We start from the raw sequence: 26,315 nt of genomic DNA on the forward strand, positions 1-26,315 counted from the left end.
ACGGTCTGGATCCTAAGGCAACGATCAACGGTCCGGCGCTTCCGGTGACGATCCCCGCACCAGAGGCACCACCGAAGCTGGTGGATCCGCGAGTGGAGTGGGATCTACATCCCACACAGGAGCTGCCACCGAGGCTAGATGCCCACCCGGACACTCCCCCATAGAGTCAGGTTTTGCGGCCGGAGTCCGCACCTTTAGGGGGTGGGACTGTCACGCCCTGACCTTAAAGAACCTTTTATTTTTCTATTTTGGTTAGGTCAGGGTGTGAGGTCAGGTTTATATGTTGGCCTGGCATGGTTCCCAATCAGAGGCAGCTGTATATCGTTGTCTCTGATTGGGGATCATATTGTTTCATTCTGATCATCTGTTTGAGGGATCTTGATTTTTGTATTGTTGCTTTTTAGCCCTACAAAGCTGCACATTCATTTTGTTACTCTTTATTTGTTTTGTTGCTGGTTCACATTAATAAATATGATGAACGCCTTCCACATTGCACCTTGGTCCAATCCTTCCAACAACGAACGTTACATACCAATATATATATTTTTTAAACAAACTCTGCATCTCTGCCCAGCCTGGCAAGAATGGCCAAAAGGATCCCCAGTGGCTTTGCAAGTGTGGGGAGGTTATTCTCTGCTGCCGGCCTGCTCTCCAGGCACCATCGCATGAGCCTGAAGTCAAACTTGTGTTTCTAAAAATGAATTCAAAGGTACATAGTCATTTTTCATTTAATTTGTATCAGTCTATAATGCACAATGTGACTCGTTTCAGGAAATTGGGCATATGTCACACGTCACTACTTCACAGGATAGCCATTTGAACATTAATCTAATTATTTTTGGATGCGTTTTTGGGCAGAAATGCCTTATGGAAAATCTGAACTTTCATGTGCATTAATAACAAACTTGTATGCCATCTGTAAATACAAATACAATTGTTAAACTACAAGCCTAGTTGGTTTAGCCATGAAAAAAGACCGGAACCTTCCCACTGGCCATGATTGGCTGAGATAATGGAAGAGCTCGACATGCCGAGAGATGAGTTCGGATTGGTCTGCCACGCTTCTGTCTATAACATGAGCTGGTCAGTATTTGTAGGTAATCCATTCTAAGCAGCTTTTTTTAAAGATATCAAAGTGTTGCTCTCCACTTTCTGGAGGACCGAGTTTTGAAATCAGTGGAAGGCCCGGTGGAATTATGATATGATAGGTACGGAGATGTAGAAAATTCTGGCCTTTGATTGCAAATATGAGTCGAAAAGAGAACACACAGAAGGATGTATAAAATACCTGTCTCCGGATTACATCTTCAAACTAAGGGCAACCATGGCATTCGAGACAGAGAGGGAGAAGCGTCCATCCATGTATACTGGTAAGATAGATATTACACGTTCCTAATTTTGTCAGAAAGCCATTTTCGTTTCAAGTTAAAGCGTACTGTTAGGTAGCTAGCTAATGTTAGCAGGCTGGCTTGCTAGCTAACTTTACATGATTGATCTGTATAGTAATATTATTTGTATCTCAGGGCCATTTACATTGCTAGTTATAGCCTAATGTTAGCTAGCTAACATTGAACCTGGTTACCTGCAGATTCATGCAGGGTAGTAATGTGTTATGAGTTGGGATTATGGTTCATTGTTTTGCTAGCTAGCTACATGTCTAAACAAAACACTCCACTATGCAAGTAACCATTTCAATAGAATGTTCATCATGTCACTGTGACAACTGTCAATAGACGTAGTTGGTAAATTCGTACTGGCTGTCTACTCCGATTTCAGAGCACTCTCCTCTGAGTGTGCCATAGCGCAGAGTAACTGACGAAATGAAGAAACACTCAACACCCGTTGAATATGGCCGGTGTCAGTAAATGTCAGCAAAAAAGTGTAATTAAATTGTTGACAGCAGCACAGTTACAGTCACCAATGCTCTGGATAACATAACATTCTAACCAGCTCTGCTAAGGCAAGTAAAAGGGTCAGAGTTAGCTGTTCTCTCATGTGTCTGGAAGTAGCTAGCAAGCTAGCCAACGTTAACCAGTTATCTTGGGAGTCTGACTGCTGCTGTTCGGTCAGAATACTCGGATCAATCCTACTCCTCGGCCAGAGCGTCCAGTGTGCACTCTTAACACTCCGAGAGCGAAACGCTCTGAATTTACGAGCGGACATTCTGACAACGTTCTGAGTTTATGAACACCCAGGGCACAGTCTGCCACTCCAGATTGAATTAACGAATACACCTGTAGTATAAACCAGCCTTAGTCTTGAAATCTTTGGTTGTTTAGTGCATGGCCTCACATCTGAATCCTTAAAGAGATGGGTGGGGCTAAGGCTTAAGAGGGTGTGAACGATGCTGAATGGGTGTAGACAAAGAAGAGCTCTCCAGTAGGTTTACCAAAAATATTCAGGGGCCATTTTTCAAAAGTGAGATTACAAGTTTATCAACTTTCAAAGCAGAATTACTTTCCCATTGTTCCTCAACTGTAGTGTATGATATATCATTTTCTAGCTCTGAATCTCTACTATTATCCAATGTAAAAAACACTATTTCAAATTTTGCTACATAAAACCGAATCTGGTTAATCACAAATGCTGAGCTCTTTTTGTCCCAACCATGTCGCACACTCGCAAATGCTTCACAATGTATTTATTTGTAGGTTATGCCATAGTTTGTACGTCTCAAATGTAATTAGAAACCACATTTGTTTTAGCAAGTCAGCCATATCAGCTATGTTTTTTTTAAAGGCAGTAAATGAGGCTGAATGAACTGTTTCGCTGCCAGACAAGGCTCCGCTGATAGCCAGGTGTAGCTGTGGTAAGATGTTGGGACTGCTGTTGGAACTGCTTTATGTAGGCCCTTTACGTAGGCCCTAACAGTTTGTGGGCACTGTTTGTCACCGTTAGTGTACAATTAATGTATTGTTTAGTGTTGTGTAGTGGCTTTGCTAACTTGCATTCCACTTTTAAATTTTTTTGCCAAGAGTTACATGCTAAAATCGCCACTGCTATGCGCAAAATGAAAAACGACAGGATATTTGTAACATGATAAAACAGCCTTGCTGTTTCTACCCTCATTGCATCAAATATTTATGCTGCTGAGACAATGTTTTAACATTTTCATGGTGACACTGTGACAGCGCGAGGAAATCTGTTCTCGACGGACGTCGAAACTCAATCTTTAACCAGAAGTACTATAAAACTATTTGGTATAATTTGCTTTGAATAATATACATTTTGTCTTGAAGACAAGGTTCATTTGCTTTGACTCTATTGTTCCATAGGCCAAAATGTACTTTTGTGGGGCACAACAAACCGAGCTAAGCATCACACAGTTCTTCTCTCTAAATTTCCTTTCCCCTCTGTCTCACTCAATTGGGTGTCTCACTCACTCAATTGCCTTCCGACTGCTCCCTCTATACATGCATCCTGAGTGCGCACACATGCTCCCATTAGGCCTACATAAATAAATGCCCATACAATGTATCTGATGGGATACACAAGCTACATTCCTTGCTAAATAACGACAGTTTTATCACAAATTCAAAATGGACTGGTTGATTGAAGTAGGGAAATATGTGTTCCAACAACGAACTGCAGTTTTGGAATAATTACATCCTGTCTATTTTTCACTTTGGCTACTTGTGAACTGCCAGTGCCATTTATAATTGGTTAGCCTAAGGCTAGGCTATAACCACTCTACACATAGACAGGTTCCACTCTGAAAATATGCATAAACATTAGTTTGATAAAGACAACAAGCATATTTTGATCAGAATCATTAAGCCTAGGCCTACTCACCAAACAGATGTCGTGGCCGTGATTCATCACCATGCAGTGTTCAAAGAATAGGCAGAATAAACTAAATCGAAGGTATGTATATCTAAAGTATGTTTCATGAGCTGATCTAAAAGATCCCAGAAATGTTCCATACTCACTAAAAGTTTATTTCTCTCAACTGATGTGATCAAATTAGTTTACATCCGTGTTAGTGAGCATGTCTCCTTTGGCAAAATAATCCATCCACCTGACTTGACAGGTGTGGCATATAAAGAAGCTGATTAAACAGCACGATCATTACAGAGGTGCCCCTTGTGCTGGGGACAATAAAAGGACACTCTAAACTGTGCAGCTTTGTCGCACAACACAATGCCACAGATGCCTCAAGTTTTTAGGGAGCATGCAATTGGCATTTTGACTGCAGGAATGTCCACCAAAGCTATTGCCAGAAAATGTAATGTTAATTTCTCTAGCGTTTTGCTAATGTCAACGTTGTGAACAGAGTGCCCCATGGTGACGGTGGGGTTATTGTATGGGCAGGCATAAGCTACGGACAACGAACACAATGGCATTTTATCGATGGCAATTTGAATGCGCAGATACCGTGACAAGATCCTGAGGCCCATTGTCATGCCATTCATCCACCGCCATCACCTCATGTTTCAGCATATTAATGCATGGCCCGATGTTGCAAGGATCTGTACACAATTCCTGGAAGCTGAAAATGTCCCAGTTCTTCCATGGCCTACATGCTCAATGGGTGACATGTCTGGTAAGTATGTTTGGGATGCTTTGGATCAACGTGTACGACAGCGTGTTCCAGTTCCCGCCAATATCCAGCAACTTCGCACAGACACTGAAGAGGAGTGGGACAACATTCCACAGGACACAATCAACAGCTTGATCAACTCTATGCGAAGGAGGTGTGTCGCGCTGCATGAGGTAAATGGTGGTCACACCAGATACTGACTGGTTTTCTGATCCATGCCCCTACTTTTTTTTAAAGGTATCTATAACCAACAAATGCATATATGTATTCCCAGTCATGGGAAATCCATAGATTAGGACCTAATTAATATATTCCAATTGACTGATTTCCCAATATGAACTGTAAGTTAGTAAAATCTTGGATAATGTTGTGTTCATATTTTTTGTTCAGTATAATTTTCGTTGTTGGACATAAAATACTGTAAATTCATCAGGAAATCAGCCCAAAGTGACTTTAATTTAGGAAATCTGTTCCCAAGAATTCCCACGCATAAATAGAGCGGCATATGTGATTGTATCCCAATGTAGGCTAATCAAGGTTTGAAATTATTATGTATTTGGCAAATACTTTATCCGTTTGGGATTCTTGCTGTTCATTTGCAATGTACACATTTTTTATAAATATGTTCCACCACCCCGACCGACCATCCGCTAAAGGAAAAATCGTCCCACGGCTGAATGTAATTGGGGACTCCTGTTGTAGAGAGTGAGGTGAGGTGAATGATCTTCATAGCGGCTAAATCCTTTGTTTACCTTTTCAGCCACTGCGTCAGTGCGGAGCCAAGCCTAACCGCTAACTAATGTGTTGCCTGTCATCAGCGTTACAATCACAATCAATTCAATGAGCATTGGCTGTTTAGTCTTCAAAGCACATCAGAACTTCATTAATGTTCCTCACAGAGCACACTCATTAATTACTGAACTCAGATGTGATGGCCACATCAAAATACCTTGGAGAAAAATAAGGAACAAAAATAAAATGTCCCTTCTTCCCCAATAACTGTGGTCACTTGAGTTTCTACTCCATCATACTTCCATTATAGTCATGTTGTGATTGATTACTTGTTCTATAAATGGTTATTACGGTGTGTTCCATATACACACCTAGTGCGGGTATCCTGGATACAGATCAAGCCTGGTTTTGGACTATGGAGCACTTTCAATAGAAAATCTCCTGTTTGTGATCATCTGGTCAGTGAGTATTTTCTAGGCTTCAGAGGGAATAAGTACAGGAGTTTTGATTGAACATGTGAGGGCCAAACTAACTAACTAACTGGGCCATGTGAGAAAACAATGGGGATTCGAGTCATGGAAACTTTAAATCACCAATAACAATAGAATATATGGCACACAGTAACAGAATCAACCCTTTCCCTAAGTTTTCTTATTTCCTATAATCACTTGCCAGAGAAACCGTATGCATTCACCCAGCGCCATGCATGGATTGCTTTAATTTCCCTCATTCCCTCGTTCTTTTTTTCTCCTTTCTCCTGAAAAACTTCCATCTCTGAATGAGTAACACTGCTTTGAATCCCAGTCTTTGATTTTAAATATTCCATTCAAATCTACATTAATGAATACAAAATGAATACTAGCGGGAATAAATTAGCCTTCTGCTAATTAGCCGTTAAGCCATCTTAGAATGTCATATCTTTAGGAGGAGTGGGGTTTCAATGGAATGGAGTACAGTACTATACTGTAGCTAAGGGGCTGTTCTGAAGCCTGCTGTGTATGTGCGTGTGCAAGTGTGTGTGCGTGTGCGTGTGTGTGTGTGGATGGGCGCCTGCCTGTCTGAAAGTGAGGTTGCAAAAAATATATCTTCACAGGGGGAATCCATATTTATGAACTGAACACAACTATTTTTAGAACACCTGGCCAGAAATAAATGTGTGCATTTATCTATATGTCAAAAGTGCGCAACAATGCCTAATTTATCCTAACCATTACAAATATATCCTAATTGCTAATTTAGTCAAAAAAACTAACAAGTGCCATTTAAAATGTATTTATTGAAACCACAATATCAACTGGTTATATTATCTTGTTGAACACAATCATCAAAAAGGCATTAACCTCAGCAGTGGCGCTTGATTGTAGAAGCCTATGGCTTTTATTAATTTAGCCCTTATCACAGTAAAAACACACCATTTATAGTAAAAAAAACAATGTAATATTACAGAATAAAATATAACAGAATATGTTTCCAAATGAAAAAAGGTTGGCCGCGTGGAGTGACACGGATTTTGCATCTGGAATTATTATTCTCAGAGTGACAATAAAAAGCGGGTTCAATCTGGCGAGTTGAAAGACAATTTTTTCAGGGTGACCAACCAAAATAGGTCTGCTTTTGACATACACTTTACATGATACGTTTATATATATTTGTTCAGTCTACATTGCATTCGGAAAGTATTCAGACCCCCTTGACTTTTTCCACATTTTGTAATGTTACAGCCTTGTTCTAAAATTGAGCAAATTGTTTTGTTTTTTCTCATCAATCTACACACAATACCCCATAATGATGAAGCAAAAACAGTTTTTATCAATTTTAGCAAATGTATAAATATAAAAAAGGGAGAAAAAAATCACATAAGTACATAAGTATTCAGACCCTTTACTCAGTGCTTTGTTGAAGCACCTTTGGCAGCGATTACAGCCTCGAGTCTACTTGCGTATGACGCTATAAGCTTGGCACACCTGCATTTGGGGAGTTTCTCCCATTCTTCTCTGCAGATTGGTTGGATGGGAAGCATCGCAGCACAGCTATTTTTAGGTCTCTCCAGAGATGTTCAATTGGGTTCAAGTCCAAGCTCTGGCTGGGACACTCAAGGATATTCAGAGACTTGTCCCGAAGCCACTCCTGTGTTGTTTTGGCTGTGTGCCAAAACAATCCTGACTAGTCTCCCAGTCCCTTCCGCTGAAAAACATCCCCACAGCATGATTATGCCACCACCATGCTTCACCATAGGGATGTTGCCAGGTTTCCTCCATACGTGACGCTTGGCATTCAGGCCAAAGAGTTCGATCTTAGTTTTCATTTCTCATGGTCTGAGAGTCCTTTAGGTGCTTTTTGGCAAAATCCAAGCGGGCTGTCATGTGCCTTTTCCTGAGGAGTGGTTTCCGTCTGGCCACTCTACCATAGAGGCCTGATTGGTGGAGTTTTGCAGAGATGGTTGTCCTTCTGCAAGGTTCTCCCATATCCACAGAGGAACTCTGGAGCACTGTCAGTGACCATCAGGTTCTTGGTCACCTCCCTTACATAGACAGGTGTGTGTCTTTCCAAATCATGTCCAATCAATTGAATTTACCACAGGTGGGCTCCAATCAAGTCGTAGAAATATCTCAAGGATGATCAATGGAAACAGGATGCACCTGAGCTCAATTTAGAGTCCCATAGCAAAAGGTCTGAATACTTATTTAAATAATGTATTTCTGTATTTAAAAAAAAAAGAATCTAAAAACAGTTTTCACTTTGTCATTATGGGGTATTGTGTTTAGATTGATGAGGAAAAAAAATATTTAATCCAATTTAGAATAAGGCTGTAACGTTAAAAAAAAATATGTAAAAAGGGAAGGGGTCGGAATATTTTATTTATTTTTGGCTCAGAAAACTTTGGGGGAGAAATAAAATCACTGCCCACGGGCTGCCTTTTGGGGAACCCTGCTCTACAACAACACTGTAGATCCCCATGCCTCACACACGGGCAGCTGCAATGCAATGTGTGGGGAGGAAAAGAGAGTTAAGGTGAATATTGTGCCTCACAGCATCTCCAATGCAATGTTGTGGGAAGAAGCAGATCTTAAGTTGAATACAGCATATTCTGAAAAGTCATGTAGCCCCGTTTCTAATTAGGTGTGTTGGTGCTGAGCTAGAATCAATTCCCTGTAGTTCACTCAAGTGGTTCAATCGGAGGGGCGTGTCGTAGCTGAATCAGAATTAGTTTCTGTAACATAGATAAATAAGATGTTTTATTTACTTTATACTTTTCATTAGAATGTCTTCTTTTGGACTATACTGTTGGCAGTTGTATTTTCCTTTCTTCTCTAGAGAAAAGTCACGTGGGGCCCAGAGAGGGGAGAGGTCAGGATTGTCTTTTACATGTCTGGTAATATGCAGAATATTAGAAAGGGAGAAGTCAGGTTTGAACATTGTCTTCATATTTGAATGTGTCTGTAACTATTCCTAAACCATGTGAAGGGCTCCACCATGTCTGTACTCCAGTCACTCCCTCCTTTTCCCATTGGGAGGAGGAGTATGGCAGTTTCTGGAACCATTGTATTACCCTCTGATGTTGCATGAATCTTGACCTAGTATATGAACTAGAGGCCCACTCCCCTCCGTGAGCTTGTCCAGGATGGGGTGTATTTGAGATGGGAGTATCTAGAATTTACAATTGATATATGCCATTGGATGAGGTAATGTTTTGGTACTATGAAGTACCAAGAACGAGAAGTAGAACCTCGTCTAAGAGACCAAACGGAACGATAATTTATAGCTAATGCTATCTGGCTATGGGATACTCCTCTCTCTCAAGTAAAAGGCCCTTTGTGAAGTTCCTAAGATCGGTGGTTCGTCATGTGAGTTGAGAGGGGTGTATCTTGGCTATAAAAGACACTAAGTATTATTTTGTAATTAATTAATTTATAGACACTGAATTGATCTGAGAGTCAAAGGGCTATGGTGAAGCTCATATAATTAAAGATGGACTTCTTAAGTATAACTCTGACTGGTATGTTGACTGCTCTCTCATCATTTAGTAATATAGGAAATTACCACGACAGGCGGCAGGTAACCTAGTGGTTAGAGCTTTGAACTTGTAACCGAAAGGTTGCAAGATTGAATTCCCGAGTTGACAAGGTAAAAATCTGTCGTTCTGCCCCTGAACAAGGCAGTTGACCCACTGTTCCTAGGCCGTCATTGAAAATAAGAATTTGTTCTTAACTGACTTTTCTAGTTAAATAAAGGGAAAAAAAGAAAAAAGATCCCTCTTCATAAGAGTCCATCCCACATTCTGAATGCCCAGTGGTGTAAAGTACTTAAGTAAACACACTTTAAAGTACTAGTGTTGTACTAGTGTAGTGTTTTGGGGTATCTGTACTTTACTTTACTATTTATATTTTTGACAACTTTTACTTTTACTTCACTACATTCCTAAAGAAAATAATGTACTTTTTACTCCGTTCATTTTCACCTGACACCCAAAAGTACTCGTTACATGTTGAGTGCTTAGCATGACAGGAAAAGGGTCCAATTCAATTCTGGCAGAATCACTAAACACACATGCATCATTTGTAAATGATGTCTGAGTGTTGAAGTGTACCCCCGGCAATCTGTACATTTTAAAAACAAGAAAATGGTGCCATCTGCTTTGCTTAATATGAGGAATTTGAAATGATTTATACTTTTACTTTTGGTACTTAAGAATATTTGACCCATTCCATTTACTTTTGATACTTAGGTATATTTAGAACCAAATACTTTTAGACTTTTACTCAAGTAGTACTTTACTGAGTGACTTTCACTTTTACTTGAGTAACCTTCTACTCAAGTATGACAATTGGGTACTTTTCCCACCACTGTGAATGCCTGCCTGGTCTGGCCCACTCCTGCACTCTCAGTGGAGGACATGAACGGATGCATGCAGCTCCTCTTCCCTCCATTCTTCTTCTCTCGGCCGAGATCAATTTACTCCCACCGGGAGCGATAGGTCATGATAATCCAGCCTGCCCTTCGCATCGTAAAGCAGCGGCGGCAAGACTCCCGTTTTGTTTTAGGGTAGCACAATTAGATCTGGAATAGCAGCAAACAAGATAAACATGCGGGCACTAACTCAAAGGCCTGTCCAGAAGCTTTTTAGCATCCCTCCGCAATCAACTGCATTCGTGAAAATATCTGTTAGGCAGGCTTGCCTGTGCTTGCAGGAGAGGAAGCGTGCCATGTTGCTTCCCTTCATCAGGAAAACATGCAGGTAGAACAGAGATTAAACTACCCTAATAAGATTTGCCCATACCAAGGGACATTTTTAATATAGTTCCTCTATGAGGATATGAATAAAGAGAATATGTCCTCCGTCTGCATACAGTTACATAAAAGGTTCCATATATTCAAACAAAACGCTCTGATCTATCTCCAAAGCCATTTCGATAAGAATAATGTTCACCACGGAACACAAACTCACCGAGCTAATAAGATGGTAAATTGAACTATCCTCCTCCTGAATTAATCATCTTCCCTCCATATTATTACGTGAGTCACACCGACGGCTAATACGTTCAAATTACCTGTGCCAGTAACTGAATATAATCGGTGTCTCTATACCGTTTCCCCTGTTACATCCTAAGAGACTAAAGAAATAGTCCCTCAATGAAAAGTATTCCTCTGCCCTGAAGATCCATCTTCACTCAGAGTCAAAGTAAAACTAGAAACAACAACATGTTTCTTTTCCCTTGAGTAGCAGTAACCTTTGAACAACCAGTTCAATGGCATTTGAAGAAAACTCAGGCCACTTTCAGGGGTGAGGGAAGGAATATTCAGGAAGAAAAAAAGTGCTAAGGTGTTAAGTAGAACCATATGGTTCTTTGGTTTGTCTCCATATAGGGAACCCTTTTTGGTGCTAGCTAGAACCCTTTGCCTTGCAAAGAACCATTTTGGAACCCTTTTTCCTAAGGGTGTAGGGCTTAGGATGCCATTTGGAATACATCCTGAGGCTGCACAGACCTACTGGTCTAAAACGATGTTGAGTAGGTGTGTCCCCATGTTTCCATGGTGACCAGTAAAGGTGGATAAGGGTGGCTTTAATAGGTTTTAGTGATACACTGATGGAGGTCTGACATGGATAGAGCTGAAGTGGATGGAGAGAGGAGGCCAGGAATCAGTCAAGTAAAGATTAGGACTACAATACATGTCTGAAGTCACCGCTTACACACACACACACACACACACACACACACACACACGTTTAGGTTCAATGAGTGATATCTTGGCAGACAACTATATTCTTCGGCACCAACATCCCAAAGCAGTATTTATAGTGAAGCCAGTTATTAGAGGTTAAGCATTGATAAATCAATCATCATATCAGTGTGTGTTTTCATGGCCCTTTTTACCAGTCACAGAGTACTAAATACACTGGCATAGCGCGGTTTCTCTGGACCCCAAAGAAACGAATGCGTCAGCTACTCACAAAGTATAGACTACCGACCGCTGTCCATGGTTCTGAAATTGTTACTTCTACGCGGCCGCCTATCGATAGACTATCAGATTATGTGGCGCTAGTGCTTGCAGTAGCTTTGCTTCAATGGATACATGTTTATTTTTATTTGGTGGTCATTTTATCCTCCTGTTTATGTTTCACGAAGCTATAGGCTTACGGTGTCGCAACGCTGCTATTTAGAATGCTGGCTGGCGACAATAACGTATTTACTTGTTCAATAATTCAAATGGGAAATTCTAACAGAATATACAACTGTCCTGTAGGCCTACCTCTCTCGCAGTTTAGATATAACGTTTGTGCTGTGTAAAACCAGTCTATTAATGGTAAATAATACAATCAGTCCAGCGTCAAAACAATAGCTTACTAGGGATTGTTTATATTATGCAGACAATGCAGTCTAGACTACTGGGCTAACTATAGCTATATACCCTATACAGTATTTATCTGGAGGCTATTTATATTAGGCCTACACATTGGAACTCGGACTCCACGCAATCTGTCTCGTCACTTGTCGGCTTGCCAGTGTTTAGAGAAGGGGCGTCGCTCTCACGAGTGCTGCTTGGTCCCTGGCAGTTGTCAGCTTGGTTTTCTGGGAGTGGAGGACGAGGAGAAGGAGGGCTGGCACTCTAACTATAGAAAATGTCACTAATTCTCGAGGGAGGAAGAGGAGGAGCAAGGCCACTGTCATTGTCGGGCCGGGCAGAGAAGGGCTCTGTCGGGACTGGAAGGCTGCTAGGGAAATAGCGTCCTAGCTTCCACCTGTGAAGGTGTTTCGTCAGTCGAGGACAAGGTGGTAGCTTTGCTGATGTGGTGAGGCAGGCTGCCACCGGCTCCGCTGAGAAATATGCGGCAGAATAGAAATTAGATGCATGAAAACTGTCTGACTCACCAACTACCCATGTAGGTTGGACATCACAAACACTTTGCTTGCTATGTGTAGAAATTGAAAAGGAGGGTTACTGTCAAAATTGCAAATGTTGTTTTTTTAACACATGTGAGATGAGGGGCACATTTTTACAGACATGGGAGGAGAGGGTCATTGTTCTATAGGTACAGTACATAGTATGCATTGTATCCAGCTCGATTGTAATTGTTCTGTACTATTATTTCTGTTGTGTATTCAGTGTGGTTTCAAATACACAATATATACAAAAGTATGTGGACACCCCTTCAAATTAGTGGTTTCGGTTATTTCAGCCACTGGTTGCTGACAGGTGTATAAAATCGAGCACACCGCATGCAATCTCCAAAGGCAAACATTGGCAGTAGAATTGCCTTACTGAAGAGCTCTGGGAATTTCAACGTGGCATTGTCATAGGATGCCACCTTTCCAACAAGTCAGTTAGTTAAATTTCTGCCCTACTAGTAAATGTTTTTATTGTGAAGTGGAAACGTCTAGGAGCAACAATCACTCAGCCGCGAAGTGGTAGGCCACAAAAGCTTACAGAATGGGACCGGCGAGAGCTGACATGCGTAGTGCGAAAAAATCGCCTGTTCTCATTTACAACACCCACTACGAAGTTCCAAGCTGCCTCTGAAAGCAATGTCAGCACAATAACTGTTCATCGAGAGCTTCGTGAAATGGGTTTTCATGACCAAGCATCTAGACAACTCTGTGCTTCCAACTTAGTGCCACAGTTTGTGGAAGGCCCTTTCCTGTTTAAGCATGACAATTGCCCCATGCACAAAGTGAGGTTCATACAGAAATGGTTTGTTGAGGTCGGTATGGAAGAACTTGACTGGCCTGCACAGAGCCCTGACCTCAACCCCATCGAACACCTTTGGGATGAATTAGAATGCTGACTGCGAGCCAGTTCTAATCGCCCACAATCATTAGAGAAGCGAAAAATTCTTCCTTAGTGGATGATTTTCTCAAAATCTAAAGGCACAATCTAGATTGGAGTCAATGTCTTAAAAGTACAGTAGTTGAACATGTTATTATTCCAACCGTGTGAAAGTGAGAAACTGACACGTTTTCATTTTCACCAAAAACAACTTTGATTTGACGGCCTGCACATGCGCAGTTCAGTGCGAGACGACCGTTGGACCCGATGACGTGTTTCTGCGCATGATCTTAGCTAGGCAATGTCGCCATTACATCACCTACAAGTGTGAACGGAGATTTCTATTGGAGAAGCAGTTCCTGCCTATCTTTATACTGTACTGTCTTAGATGTTACTGTGGTACAGACACTTTCCCTCCCCATCTCCCTCTCCCTCTCCTTTCTTCCTTCTCTCTCTCTTGGCCTGTCTCCCGCCACGTGAGAGCAACCCAAACCCTCTGAGATGTTTTTCTCGCCTGCGTTTCCAGACCCCAGCGTGAGCGAGGAAGAGAGCGAGCAGCAGCATGCCTTGGTGGCGTGCCATCTGCAAAGCTGTCGTGTTTAGTAACTCGATCAAGGGGCCGAGGTACAGTCCTCTGAAGCAAAGAGCATTAGAGGCGTGAAGGAAGGCGTCAAGCGGGGCCCAGTCGACAGCTTTGATATGTAAAAACCTGCATCTGTTTGCTGCTCGGCTAGCTGGTTGAGCCAGAAGGGGAGGTAGGGAAGGATTGGGAGGCCTCGTCTCGATGCCACATCCAGGAAATATGTGTTGGCTCTAATAGAAACGCAAAGCAAGGGCAGAAATCATATCTCCAGCTGTGAAACTCTAATGTTCTTATTAAAACTAACTCGGTGAATCCCTGAGTGTATGAGGAGAGAAGAGAGGGATAGAGAGAGAAAAAAGAGAGAGGGATAAAGAGGTATCCTGGCTGGACGGTGGTGGCTGTCTGTCAGGATTAGAACAATTGAGTCCTCTCTCTCTCTCTCTCATTTCTCTCTCATTTCTCTCTCTCTCTCTCTCTCTCTCTCTCTCTCTCTCTCTCTCTCTCTCTCTCTCTCTCTCTCTCTCTCTCTCCCTCCCCCTCTCTCTCCTCTCAGCCCCTGAGCAGTGTAAACGCAGCTGCATGTCCCCATGCTGCTGTCTCTCACATCCTCTCCTCCCCACCACGTTACGCCGCTGCTATTGTGTGATTCTCGCCCCGAGCGGAGCAGCAGCTCTAACTGACATACATCAAAAGAGTGGGATAAAGAGACTGTTGTCGGAGAAAAATGCACGGAATTATACGATTATTGTTTTTAATTAATTTTCTTTTCTGCATCAATAAAGGCGAGTACGACAGCTCCCGGGGGCGACACTCTAATATGAATCACTATCACCCCCTAAACTAACGGCACACTTACTAACGCCAAATTAATCTCCACACATTACATTACATAACGAGGCCTAACTACAACACTACATTTGGGGCCTGAAATTTGAATATGACCATTTTTATAGAACAATATTGAATTGATCAGCCGCGTTGAACGAATGGCGTTGCGGCAGCAGCAAAGGTCAGCGACTGTGTTGGTTGTAAACATGAAGCTGGGATAGAGTAATCTCTTAAGATTTTTATAACTAAGCCAACATAGACCAGAGTGTTGTTTCCAATGGGAGCAAATTAAACGTAGTGGAGGTGGGCAGAGCCAAGCACGAGCTAGTGAGATCCTATTGGCGCTTTCTAGTATGTATTTTAATATTTCCATTAGGGAAGGACTATTCTGTGAAGTGTGCGTGTACAATAACTCATTTCACCCTTGCATTCCTTCTAAACAACGCAATTTTAAAAAACTTTGTCAAAAGGTATAGTCTACAAAACACAGTCCGCTCTGTTTGTTACAGGTTCTAGTTTTGGAAACCAGGTTCTAGTGTTGGAAACAGAAAACTGAATGGAGATCACATGTTGCATCGATGACAAAATTAGCAGAATGTTATCCAAAATCCATCTCTCCCACAGCCAGCCACAGGCTTCCTCTTATCACCATATTTGGTAGTGAATGGAAACACCAACCGGATGCTTCAGATTTATACATCCGAGTTGATGACGGAGGTAAATCCATTAGTGATTCTATGAAACTACCACATTGATTAGCATACAGTTGATACTTTTTAGGTAATAGATTATCCCTCTCTATAGTCAGTGTGTAACGATTGTCGTTGGGAGAAGGAGAAGAGGACCAAAGTGCAGCGTTGTACATATTTATAATACTTTTAATAAAGATGAATACTCAAACAAAAACATCAAACCGACAAACGAACAGTTCTGCAAGGTGCAACAAAAACACTAAACAGAAAATAACTACCCACCACCCATAGTGAGAAAACAGGCTGCCTAAGTATGGTTCTCAATCAGAGACAACGATTGCCAGCTGCCTCTGATTGGGAACCATACCAGGCCAAACACATAGAAATAGAAAACATAGAACACAAAACATAGAATGCCCACCCCAACTCACGCCCTGACCAAACTAAAAGAGAGACATAAAAAAGGAACTATGGTCAGGATGTGACACAGTGGTGTAAAGTACTTAAGTAAAAATACTTTGAAGTACTACTTAAGTAGTTTTCTGGGGTATCTGTACTTTAATTTACTATTTATATTTTTGATAACTTATACTTTTACTTCACTACATTCCTAAAGAAAATCATGTGCTTTTTACGCCATACATTTTCCCTGACACCCAAACACCCTCATTACATTTTCAATGCTTACCACGACAGGAAAATGGTCCAATTCACGCACTTCTCAAGAGAATATCCCTGGTCATCCCTACTGCCTTAGATCTGGCGGACTCACTAAATACACATGCTTCGCTTGTAAATTATGTCTGAGTGTTGGAGTTTGCCCCTGGCTATCTTTAAATAAAAAATAAATAAAAATGGTGCTTAATATAAGGAATTTGAAATGGTTTATACTTTTAATCTTGATACTTAAGTATATTTTAGCAATTACGTTTACTTTTGATACGTAAGTATATTTAGAATCGAATACTTTTAGACTTTTACTCAAGTCTTATTTTACTTGAGTAACTTTCCATTAAGATATCTTTACTTTTACTCAAGTACGACAATTGGGTACTTTCCCCAGCACTGCTAAAAGTTGAATAACAATATGGTAATGCAGACCCTGCTGTTGGAAGTTCATTATTTCATTTATCTCTGGCCTTAGTGGAAGCAGCTAAGAGGGGTGCGTTCAAGCGACGCAGCATTGTCGTCTGCATTATTCAACAGCATGAAGACTCTTTATAAACAGTTCAATCGCATTCATCATTAAATATGCCATCAGTTTGACTAGCTAATGACTGTTAGGTCCTGTATCAGAATGCAATATCAAAACACGATGGATTTCGAAAGGTGACACGCATAAGAACGCTTGAGTTCTCTTTAGGTAAAAGGTCTATATTTTCAGGTGTTGCCTGCGTGTTTCCCTGTAGGCTGGGGAAAGTCAATGCAGTGAGGAAACACGTGACACGTATGGTACTGTATTGGCTCATTGGCTTCGAACGGTGAGGAATAGACGTAAATCTGTGTTGTACCCATGTGGTGGTGGTGGGGGGAGATCCAATAGCACACCAGTTATACTGAGGAATGAGGGAGAGGCAACACCCATAAGATGGGGGGTGGGGAGAGAGGGAGGGAGAGCAAGATTGAGAGAGACAAGAATAGGCTGTTGGCTGTGCCACATGGGGAGAACTGGTGAACCTTGAACCCTAACACACAAAGGGAATGGAGTCTGCCTAACAACATACCACATGGTTAAACACACATACACACACACACACACACACACACACATCCAGCAGTGAGTGTGTCTGTGTGCCCGCTGGTTAGTGTCTACTTTGTGTCACTCCCTGATGGAAGCATCAGAAGTCTGAGTCGAGGGAAATTAAATCTGAATGCCAAGCTTTTCCCTGAACCAGTGACATACAGTGTCCCTTACAACATGGATGCAAACACACACATACACACATACAAACACATACATCCATGTGTCCACTGGGTTTATGTACACTGCTCTACGTATTTATTTGCACATTTCTAAACTCAAAAACAGACATGTATAAAAATACACTCAAGTACTGTACATTCTGTACTGTCGCCTCACATGAAACATTTCATCTCAAATCCAAAATGCTGGGGTATAGAAAAATGTGAATCCCTGTCCAAATAAATATGTAGGTGAGTGTATATTTATGATGTAGAGTGCATTCGGAAAGTATTCAGACCCTTTGTCCTTCTGGAAGGTTCTCAAATCTCCGCAGAAGAACTCTGGAGCTCTGTCAGAGTGACCATCGGTTTCTTGGTCACCTCCTTGAACAAAGCTCTTCTCCCCCGATTGCTCAGTTTGGCCGGGCGGCCAGCTCTAGGAAGAGTCTTGGTGGTTCCAAACTGCTTCCATTTAAGAAGGATGGAGGCCATTGTGTTCCTGGGGACATTCAATGCTGCAGACATTTTTTTTGGTGCCCTTCCCCAGATCTGTGCCTCGACACAATCCTGTCTCGGAGCTCTACGGAAAAATCCTTTGACCTCTTGGCTTGGTTTTGGTCTGACATGCACTGTCAACTGTGGGACCTTATAGACAGTTGTGTGTCTTCCCAAATAATGTCCAATCAAGTTGTAGAAATATCTCAAGGATAATCAATGGAAACAGGATGCACCTGAGCTCAATTTCTAGTCTCGTAGCAAAGGGTCTGAATACTTACGTAACTAGGATATATATATATTTTTTGCAAACATTTCTAAAAACCTGTTTTCGCTTTGTCATTTATGGGGTATTGTGTGTAGATTGATGAGGATTTGTATTTATTTAATACATTTTAGAATAAGGCTGTAACATATCAAAATGTGGAAAAAGAGAAGGGGTCTGAATACTGTATATCCTTACTCTAATGGAGCATGTTGCGGAGTCTATATGGGAATCTATAGGGAAATGACATCCAAACGCTGATGTTTTCCCCTTGTGAAACCGGTGACATTCACTATATATACAAAAGTATGTTTACACCCCTTCAAGTTAGTGGATTCGGCTATTTCAACCACACCCATTGCTGACAGGTGTATAAAATTGAGCACACAGCCATGCAAGCTCCATAGACAAACATTGGCAGTAGAATGGCCTTACTGAAGAGCTCAATGATTTTCAATGTGGCAACATCATAGGATGCCACCTTTCCAACAAGTCAGTTCATCAAATTTCTGCCCTGCTAGAGCTGCCCCAGTCAATTCCAATTGCGGTTATTGTGAATTGGAAACATCTAGGAGCAACAACGGCTCAGAAGCGAAGTGGTAGGCCACACAAGCTCACAGAATGGGACCGCAGAGTGCTGAAGCGCGTAGCACGTAAATATCGTCTGTCCCCGGTTGCAACCCTCAGGATGGAGTTCCAATCTGCCTCTGGAAGCAACGTCAGTACAAAAACTGTTCGTCGGGAGCTTCATGAAATGGGTTTGCATGGCCGAACAGCCGCACACAAGCCTAAGCTCACCATGCGCAATGCCAAGTATCGGCTGTAGTGGTGTAAAGCTCACTGCCGTTGGACTCTGGAGCAGTTGAAATGCGTTCTCTGGAGTGATGAATCACGCTTCACCATCTGGCAGTCCAACTGACAAATCTGCCCGAATGCATAGTGCTAACTGTAATGTTTGATGGAGGAGGAATAATGGTCTGCGGCTGCTTTTCATGGTTCTGGCCCCTTAGTTCCAGTGAAGGGAAATCTTAACGCTACAGCATATAGAATGACATTCTAGACTATTTTGTGCTTCCAACTTTGTGGCAACAGTTTGGGGAAGGCCCTTTCCAGTTTCAGCATGACAATGCCCCTGTTCACAAAGCGAGATCCATGCAGAAATGGTTTGTCGAGATCGGTATGGAAGAACACTCATTACAGTCACACACACTACCCACTGACTGATGATGGATTACTACTGAGCTCCATGGTTAGTCCTCAAACCTGCGACACACACACACGCACGCATGCTAAATGACTAAAGTTTAAATGTACACAGACGCACTCCAAACACACACCCACACACACTCTCCCCAAAACAGGGACATTGCAGCAAGCCAGTCGCCCTCACTACCTTACCATCAACCCTTACTGTTACACGAAGCACACAGTTTACCAAACTGCGTTTCCACTGGAGAAATACTGGAGGGATAAGGCCGTAAATCCTGTGTAGTTAAAAGACGTTCCCTTAAGTTTTTTTTCTTCAACTTGCCAAGGCTTCTGTATTTATTTGTCTTTCTGTGTGAAATTGAACTGCACTTACTGTAATTTGGTCTAGTGCCACTCAGCGAGGCTGAGGAGCATAGTGCCTGATTCGCTGTCATTCCACACAAGCCTACAATTGTAATGTTATAAGTGGAGTTTCGGTTCAGACTCCAACCTTTCAGATGGTGCTAGTTGTTTCGCTTGGTAAAAGCACAGGCCTGCTTCATTGAAGGAAGGAGTGGTTTGCTGTTTCCTGTTTTCATTGAGCCAAGATAAAAAGGAGTCTCATCCGTACACACACACACACACACACACACACACACAAACACACCCCTAACCTTAACCTTAAGCCTAACCTTAACCCCAAAACCTAACCCTAGCTCCTAACCCTTAACCTAACCCTAACTCCTAAACCTAACCCTAACTACTTAACCTAATTCTAACGCTAACACTAATTCTAACCTTAACCCTAAGCCCCCTAGAAATGGCATTTGACCTTGTGGGGACTAACAAAATGTCCCCAGTTGGTCATATTTTTGTTTGTTTACTATTATTGTGGGGACTTATGGTCCCCATAAGTATAGTTAAAACACACACACACACACACACACACACACACACATAGTAACACCAGACTACATATGCTGCTCTATTCTTTTAACAACCACAATAAAATGTGTTCCCTCTTTTTCGTTCATATAATCCTTTGTGAGGTTATTATATTTACATTCGTACCTTGCAGGCAGCTAGTCCTTATCCTGGTTCTTTGTTTAATTTATCATATAAGTCATTCATTAAAACCTTGGTTCTGAGAGGCTAATGACCATGGCTTGGGGGCACGCGAACCAAATGTCCTTTTGGATTACCATCTTCAGCCCTCATGTTGCTGTTTCAGCTCTCCCTTCCTCTACCTCTGACCCAGAGCAATTGCTACACACAACAGCAACACCACAGTAACAACACAGAAACACCAGCACAGCTGCTCTACTCTACACTGTGGCATATGCTAATTCTGGGCAATTAAGCCTCTTGTGTGTAATTCTCTTTTTCTCTCCTCTCTCTGTGTGTTGTTTTAAAACCCCACTGTGACTTCTGTCAAACATCTGTATAGAGAGCGTGAAGATTGTCAAGTCAGAGCATCATTAGGAGAGAATGTATTTAGTCAAAACCACACACACGCTTGCTTACAACACCTCCCACACAAATGAACATACTTAACACACACACACGCCTCTCTCACCTCACACACGCGCGCGCACACACACACACACACTCTGATTCTCTTTCTCACACACACACACTCTGATTCTCTTTCTCACACACACACACACACACACACACACACACACACACACACACACACACTCTGATTCTCTTTCTCACACACACACACACACACACACACACACATACACACACACACACACACACACACACACACTCTGTTTCTCTTTCTCACACACACACACACATACACACACATACACATACACACACACACACACACACTCTGTTTTTCTTTCTCACACACACATACACACACATACAGACACACACATACACACACACACACACAGACACACACACACACACACACACACACAGCTCTCCTGATTGGATTGTAATACCTACCAACCAGGGCCGTGGGCAGAATCAGGCTCTTACCTTGAATGGATATGTCTGGGTGAATTATTAACATGAAGAGGTCTGGTCTGGTGGAAGAGGAGACGCAGCCTGTCTCATTCTCAAATAGATTATTCATTAATTCATATACTTCTCCCCATTTTGGAGATTCTTCAGATGCAGTTTGTCATCTCAGTCACCAGATTCAGATCACGCGTGACATATTCTGTTTTAGACATTTGCTTATTTTTTGTTTCCGCTTAATTTAATACTTTGTATTAATTGAATGAGTTGTTGTTATTCTTGGTTTCTCATCCATCAGTGAAGAGTATTGACATTACGATATGCTAATTATTGTCAGCTGGTTTCCTAAGTGTTTTTTGATACTCTTTAATTGAGTCAACTAAATCTAATTTTTTAACATAAATTGTGCTTTTAGCTGAAGTAACATCCAGTCCACTCTGTTACCTCAGTTTCCTCTTCCCCTTTCTCACTCTCTCTCTCAATGTTTTTCTTTCTCTCTCTTTTGCTGTGCCTCTCTCTCTTTCTCTGTCACTTTTTATCTCTATATACAGTGGAGAGAAGTATGTGATACACTGCCAATTTTTCAGGTTGTCCTACTTACAAAGCATGTAGAGGTCTGTAATTTTTTATCATAGGTACACTTCAACTGTGAGAGACGGAATCTAAAACAAAAATCCAGAAAATCACATTGGATGATTTTTAAGTAATTAATTTGCATTTTATTGCACAACATAAGTATTTGATCACCTACCAACCAGAATTCCGGCTCTCACAGACCTGTTCGTTTTTCTTTAAGAAGCCCTCCTGTTCTCCACTCATTACCTGTATTAACTGCACCTGTTTGAACTCGTTACCTGTATAAAAGACACCTGTCCAAACACTCAATCAAACAGACTCCAACCTCTCCACAATGGCCAAGACCATGCAAGATCTCACCCCGTGGGGCAATAATAATCATGAGGAAGGTGAGGGATCAGCCCAGACCTACACGGCAGGACCTGGTCAATGACCTGAAGAGAGCTGGGACCACAGTCTCAAGGAAAACCATTAGTAACACACTACGCCGTCATGGATTAAAATCCTGCAGCGCACGCAAGGTCCCCCTGCTCAAGCCAGCGCATGTCGAGGCCCGTCTGAAGTTTGCCAATGACCATCTGGATGATCCAGAGGAGGAATGGGAGAAGGTCATGTGGTCTGATGTGACAAAAATAGAGCATTTTGGTCTAAACTCCACTCGCCGTGTTTGGAGGAAGAAGAAGGATGAGTACAACCCCAAGAACACCATCCCAACTGTGAAGCATGGAGGTGGAATCATCATTCTTTTGGGATGCTTTTCTGCAAAGGGGACAGGACGACTGCACCGTATTGAGTGGAGGATGGATGGGGCCATGTATCGCGAGATCTTGGCCAACAACCTCCTTCCCTCAGTAAGAGCATTGAAGATGTGTCGTGGCTGGGTCTTCCAGCATGACAACAACCCGAAACACACAGCCAGGGCAACTAAGGAGTGGCTCCGTAAGAAGCATCTCAAGGTCCTGGAGTGGCCTAGCCAGTCTCCAGACCTGAACCCAATAGAAAATCTTTGGAGGGAGCTGAAAGTCAGTATTGCCCAGCGACAGCCCCGAAACCCTAAGGATCTGGAGGTCTGTATGGAGGAGTGGGCCAAAATCCCTGCTGCAGTGTGTGCAAACCTGGTCTAGAACTACAGGAAACGTATGATCTCTGTAATTGCGAACAAAGGTTTCTGTACCAAATATTAAGTTCTGCTTTTCTGATGTATCAAATACTTATGTCATGCAATAAAATGCTAATTAATTACTTAAAAATCATACAATGTGATTATCTGGATTCTGTCTCTCACAGTTTACGTGTACCTATGATAAAAATTACAGACCTTTACATGCTTTGTAAGTAGGAAAACCTGCAAAATCGGCAGTGTATCAAATACTTGTTCTCCCCACTGTATCTCTCTCTCTCACACTTTATCCCTCACATACCTTCCATCTTTGGGTCTCGAAGTGTACTTTGAGGACGAGAGTACAGAGCTCCCTTGTGGAAAATTAGCTTTCCTCGAAGCGATCTTGAGTGGTTTGTGTCATTCCCGTACCCTCCCACAGTGATCTGAGTAAATGACACAGATATACCTCCCCCCTCTCTCACTGGCTAGCTCTCCTAGGTCCCTGGTCTAACTCTGAGAGTTTTTCTCCCTTCCTTCCCAAGTGTCTCCTCTTCCGATCCATCTCTCTGTGTCCCTCCCAAACCCTTCTAAGTCTGATTCTTGAAAAGGTAGAATGAGAGATGGTACCGCACCTTCTAGCCCTGCACTGTTGCAAAAAAAATCCTGCTGTTTTTGCTAACTTATTGGCAGTCAGTTAGTTACCTGTCGAAAAAGGTACAGTATGTTACTGTAAATTCCAAAGAAATGTTGGTTTAACTGTACATTACTATGCACTTTGCAGTAATGTACTGTTAAACCAAAGTTTCTTTAAATGTAAAGTAAAGTAACATACTGTTTCTTTTTTTTACAGTAACTTACAGTAACTTACAGTAACTTACAATTTACAGGATATTTTTTACAGTGCAGTCTTTCTTCTTCCCCATCCAAGACCCTCCCACAGTGAAATATAACATTAAATAAGACTACTTCTCTCAATCTCTCATCATTAACGCTCTTTCTTTTTCTTTCAGAGACCCTCTGTGATTCACCCTGGTTCACCCTAACCCTATACTAGTCTAACAGCTTCCTCTCTCCGCCCCAGACCCTCCGTCGGTGGAGCCTGTGTTGTTAGAGATGCGTCAGGGCCTGGGCCGGCCAGTGGCAATGAACTGCCGGGTCCTGCGTGCCCACCCTTCCCGGGTGTTGCGCTATGAGTGGCGACTGGGGAACCGCCTGCTCCACGCTGGACATTTTGACCAGAGCGACGAGACAGAGTACACCGTCAAAAGCCTCAACCGCGAGGGCTGGGGGGAGTACACCTGTGATGTCAACAATGAGGCCGGGGCTGGGCGCTGCACCTTCATGGTCACAGGTAAGGAATACTTGATGTTTTGAAATGCATTTGAATAAAGTTTAATTTGATGCTTCCTGTTCTCAGTTGCTGACATCACTCAATGTGGTTTGTAGCCCGGCATTCTGACTTTCCTTGTCCAGTGTCAGCATGCTAGTTATACTGAACAGAATTTAAATTGGCTATTTCACTACGTCTCAAAGCACTTCACATTTTATGAGGTATAACTTACATCTTTCCTTCACATTGAGTTAATGAAACCCACCCACCTGGGTAGCCGAGCAGCCATGCTGTGCCCCATCTCTGTAACAGAGTTCTGAAGCAGGATGAGGTTTCCCTATCCTCCATCATGGCAATTAAACTTCCCAGCGATGTATCCTTAATGGCTGAATGATGTCTGGAGCAAATTGAAACTTGCCTGTCAAACGGGTAGGTAGATACAGTACGTGTCCCATAAGGCAATTGATTGAAAAGGAGTAGGCGAGACGGGCGACAGCCTAATACAGATTGCCCATTTGAATGTGAAGAGATGTCTTGTATAAGATCCATGTCAGTCTTAACACTTACTTTTACACATCCCCTAGAGTGCGTCCCAAATGGCACCCTATTCCCCATAGAGTGCACTACTTTCTACGGGTCCTGGTCAAAAGTAGTATACCATGTAATGAATAGGGTGCCATTTGGGATGTGGCTTTCTAGATTACTAATGACAGCTCGCACTATGCAGGAAGGACCCGATGCTTCATACAGGAAACAGATTTGTTAGGCAATTCATTGTTATTCCCCTCCGGCTATGTATTTTTAGATTGCCATGCTAAAGTGTTTGTGGTGGAGCGCATGAAAATAGCAGGAGGAGCAGTCAGTGGCCGTGTCATCGCTCACACAGAGGGTTTGTGTTTTATGACAGGGCCAGATTAGTTTGGAGCGGCAGAGAGAGAGAAAGAAAGAGAGAGAGAGAGAGAGAGAGAGAGAGAGAGAGAGAGAGACAGAAGGAGAAACACAGGTTGAGGAAAGAAGAATGAGTGAAATAGACAGTGCCAGGGGACAGTGGCATAAGTGGCAGAGGATCAAAGTGACAAATACGATTTCGTCCTGAACCGCTCTGTTCCTGATGGGAGGTCTGGGAGGCAGAAACCTTTGCCATGATCCTGCGGCTCGCTCTCTCTCTCTCTCTCTCTCGCTCTCTCTCTCTCTCTCTCTCTCTCTCTCTTTCTCTCTCTCTCTCTCTCTCTCTCTCTCTCTCTCTCTCTCTCCCCCTCCCTCCCTCCCTCCCTCCCTGTGTGTGTCTCTGTCCCTCCCTCCGTCTGGTAGAGATGGACAGTGTCTGGTCTGTGAGTCATATATCAGTCCAGCCCCTGAGGAGAAGGTAGAGTGGAGGAGGAGAGAAGATCATCCCCTCCGGCCGTTTGCTTTTCTCAGCGGGTCTCATGTGCCATCGGTCACCTGCCACCTTCCTTCCCTCGCTCTCTACTTCCACCCCTCCTGTCCTACTTTCCTCCCTCCATCATCTCCACAGCAATCCCTCCATCCCAGTTCACACAGATTCCTACCATTCATCCCTCCCTCTAGCCCTCCATCCATCCATCCTCTACCAAATTCTCCCGCCATCCATCTCTCCCTTGAGCCATTTATCCCTTGAGCCATCTATCCCTCCCCATGTCACTCCCTCCACCTCTCCCTTCTCCAGCCATCCCTACAGCCCTCCTTCCATCTCTCTATCCTCCCTCTCCCTTCATTCCTCCATCCCTCTCTCACTCCATCCCTCCAGCCCTCCCTCCATCCCAGTGCTCCAGATTTCTACCATCTGGATGTGTCTGCTGCCAAAGGTACGGCA

At 42.6% G+C, this 26,315-nt stretch overlaps 1 protein-coding gene across 1 annotated transcript in view; it reads left to right on the plus strand.

Annotated features, from left to right (window-relative positions):
• LOC139415323 (MAM domain-containing glycosylphosphatidylinositol anchor protein 2-like) overlaps window positions 1–26,315 on the plus strand; it is a 348,607-nt gene that overhangs the window by 231,562 nt on the left and 90,730 nt on the right. The window contains exon 10 of the mRNA XM_071163380.1: window positions 24,233–24,502. Coding sequence (XP_071019481.1) covers window positions 24,233–24,502 — 270 coding nt within the window. The remainder of the gene's footprint in view (window positions 1–24,232; window positions 24,503–26,315) is intronic.

The sequence above is a fragment of the Oncorhynchus clarkii genome, chromosome 8 (assembly GCF_045791955.1).
Source record: "Oncorhynchus clarkii lewisi isolate Uvic-CL-2024 chromosome 8, UVic_Ocla_1.0, whole genome shotgun sequence".
Lineage (NCBI taxonomy): Eukaryota > Metazoa > Chordata > Actinopteri > Salmoniformes > Salmonidae > Oncorhynchus > Oncorhynchus clarkii.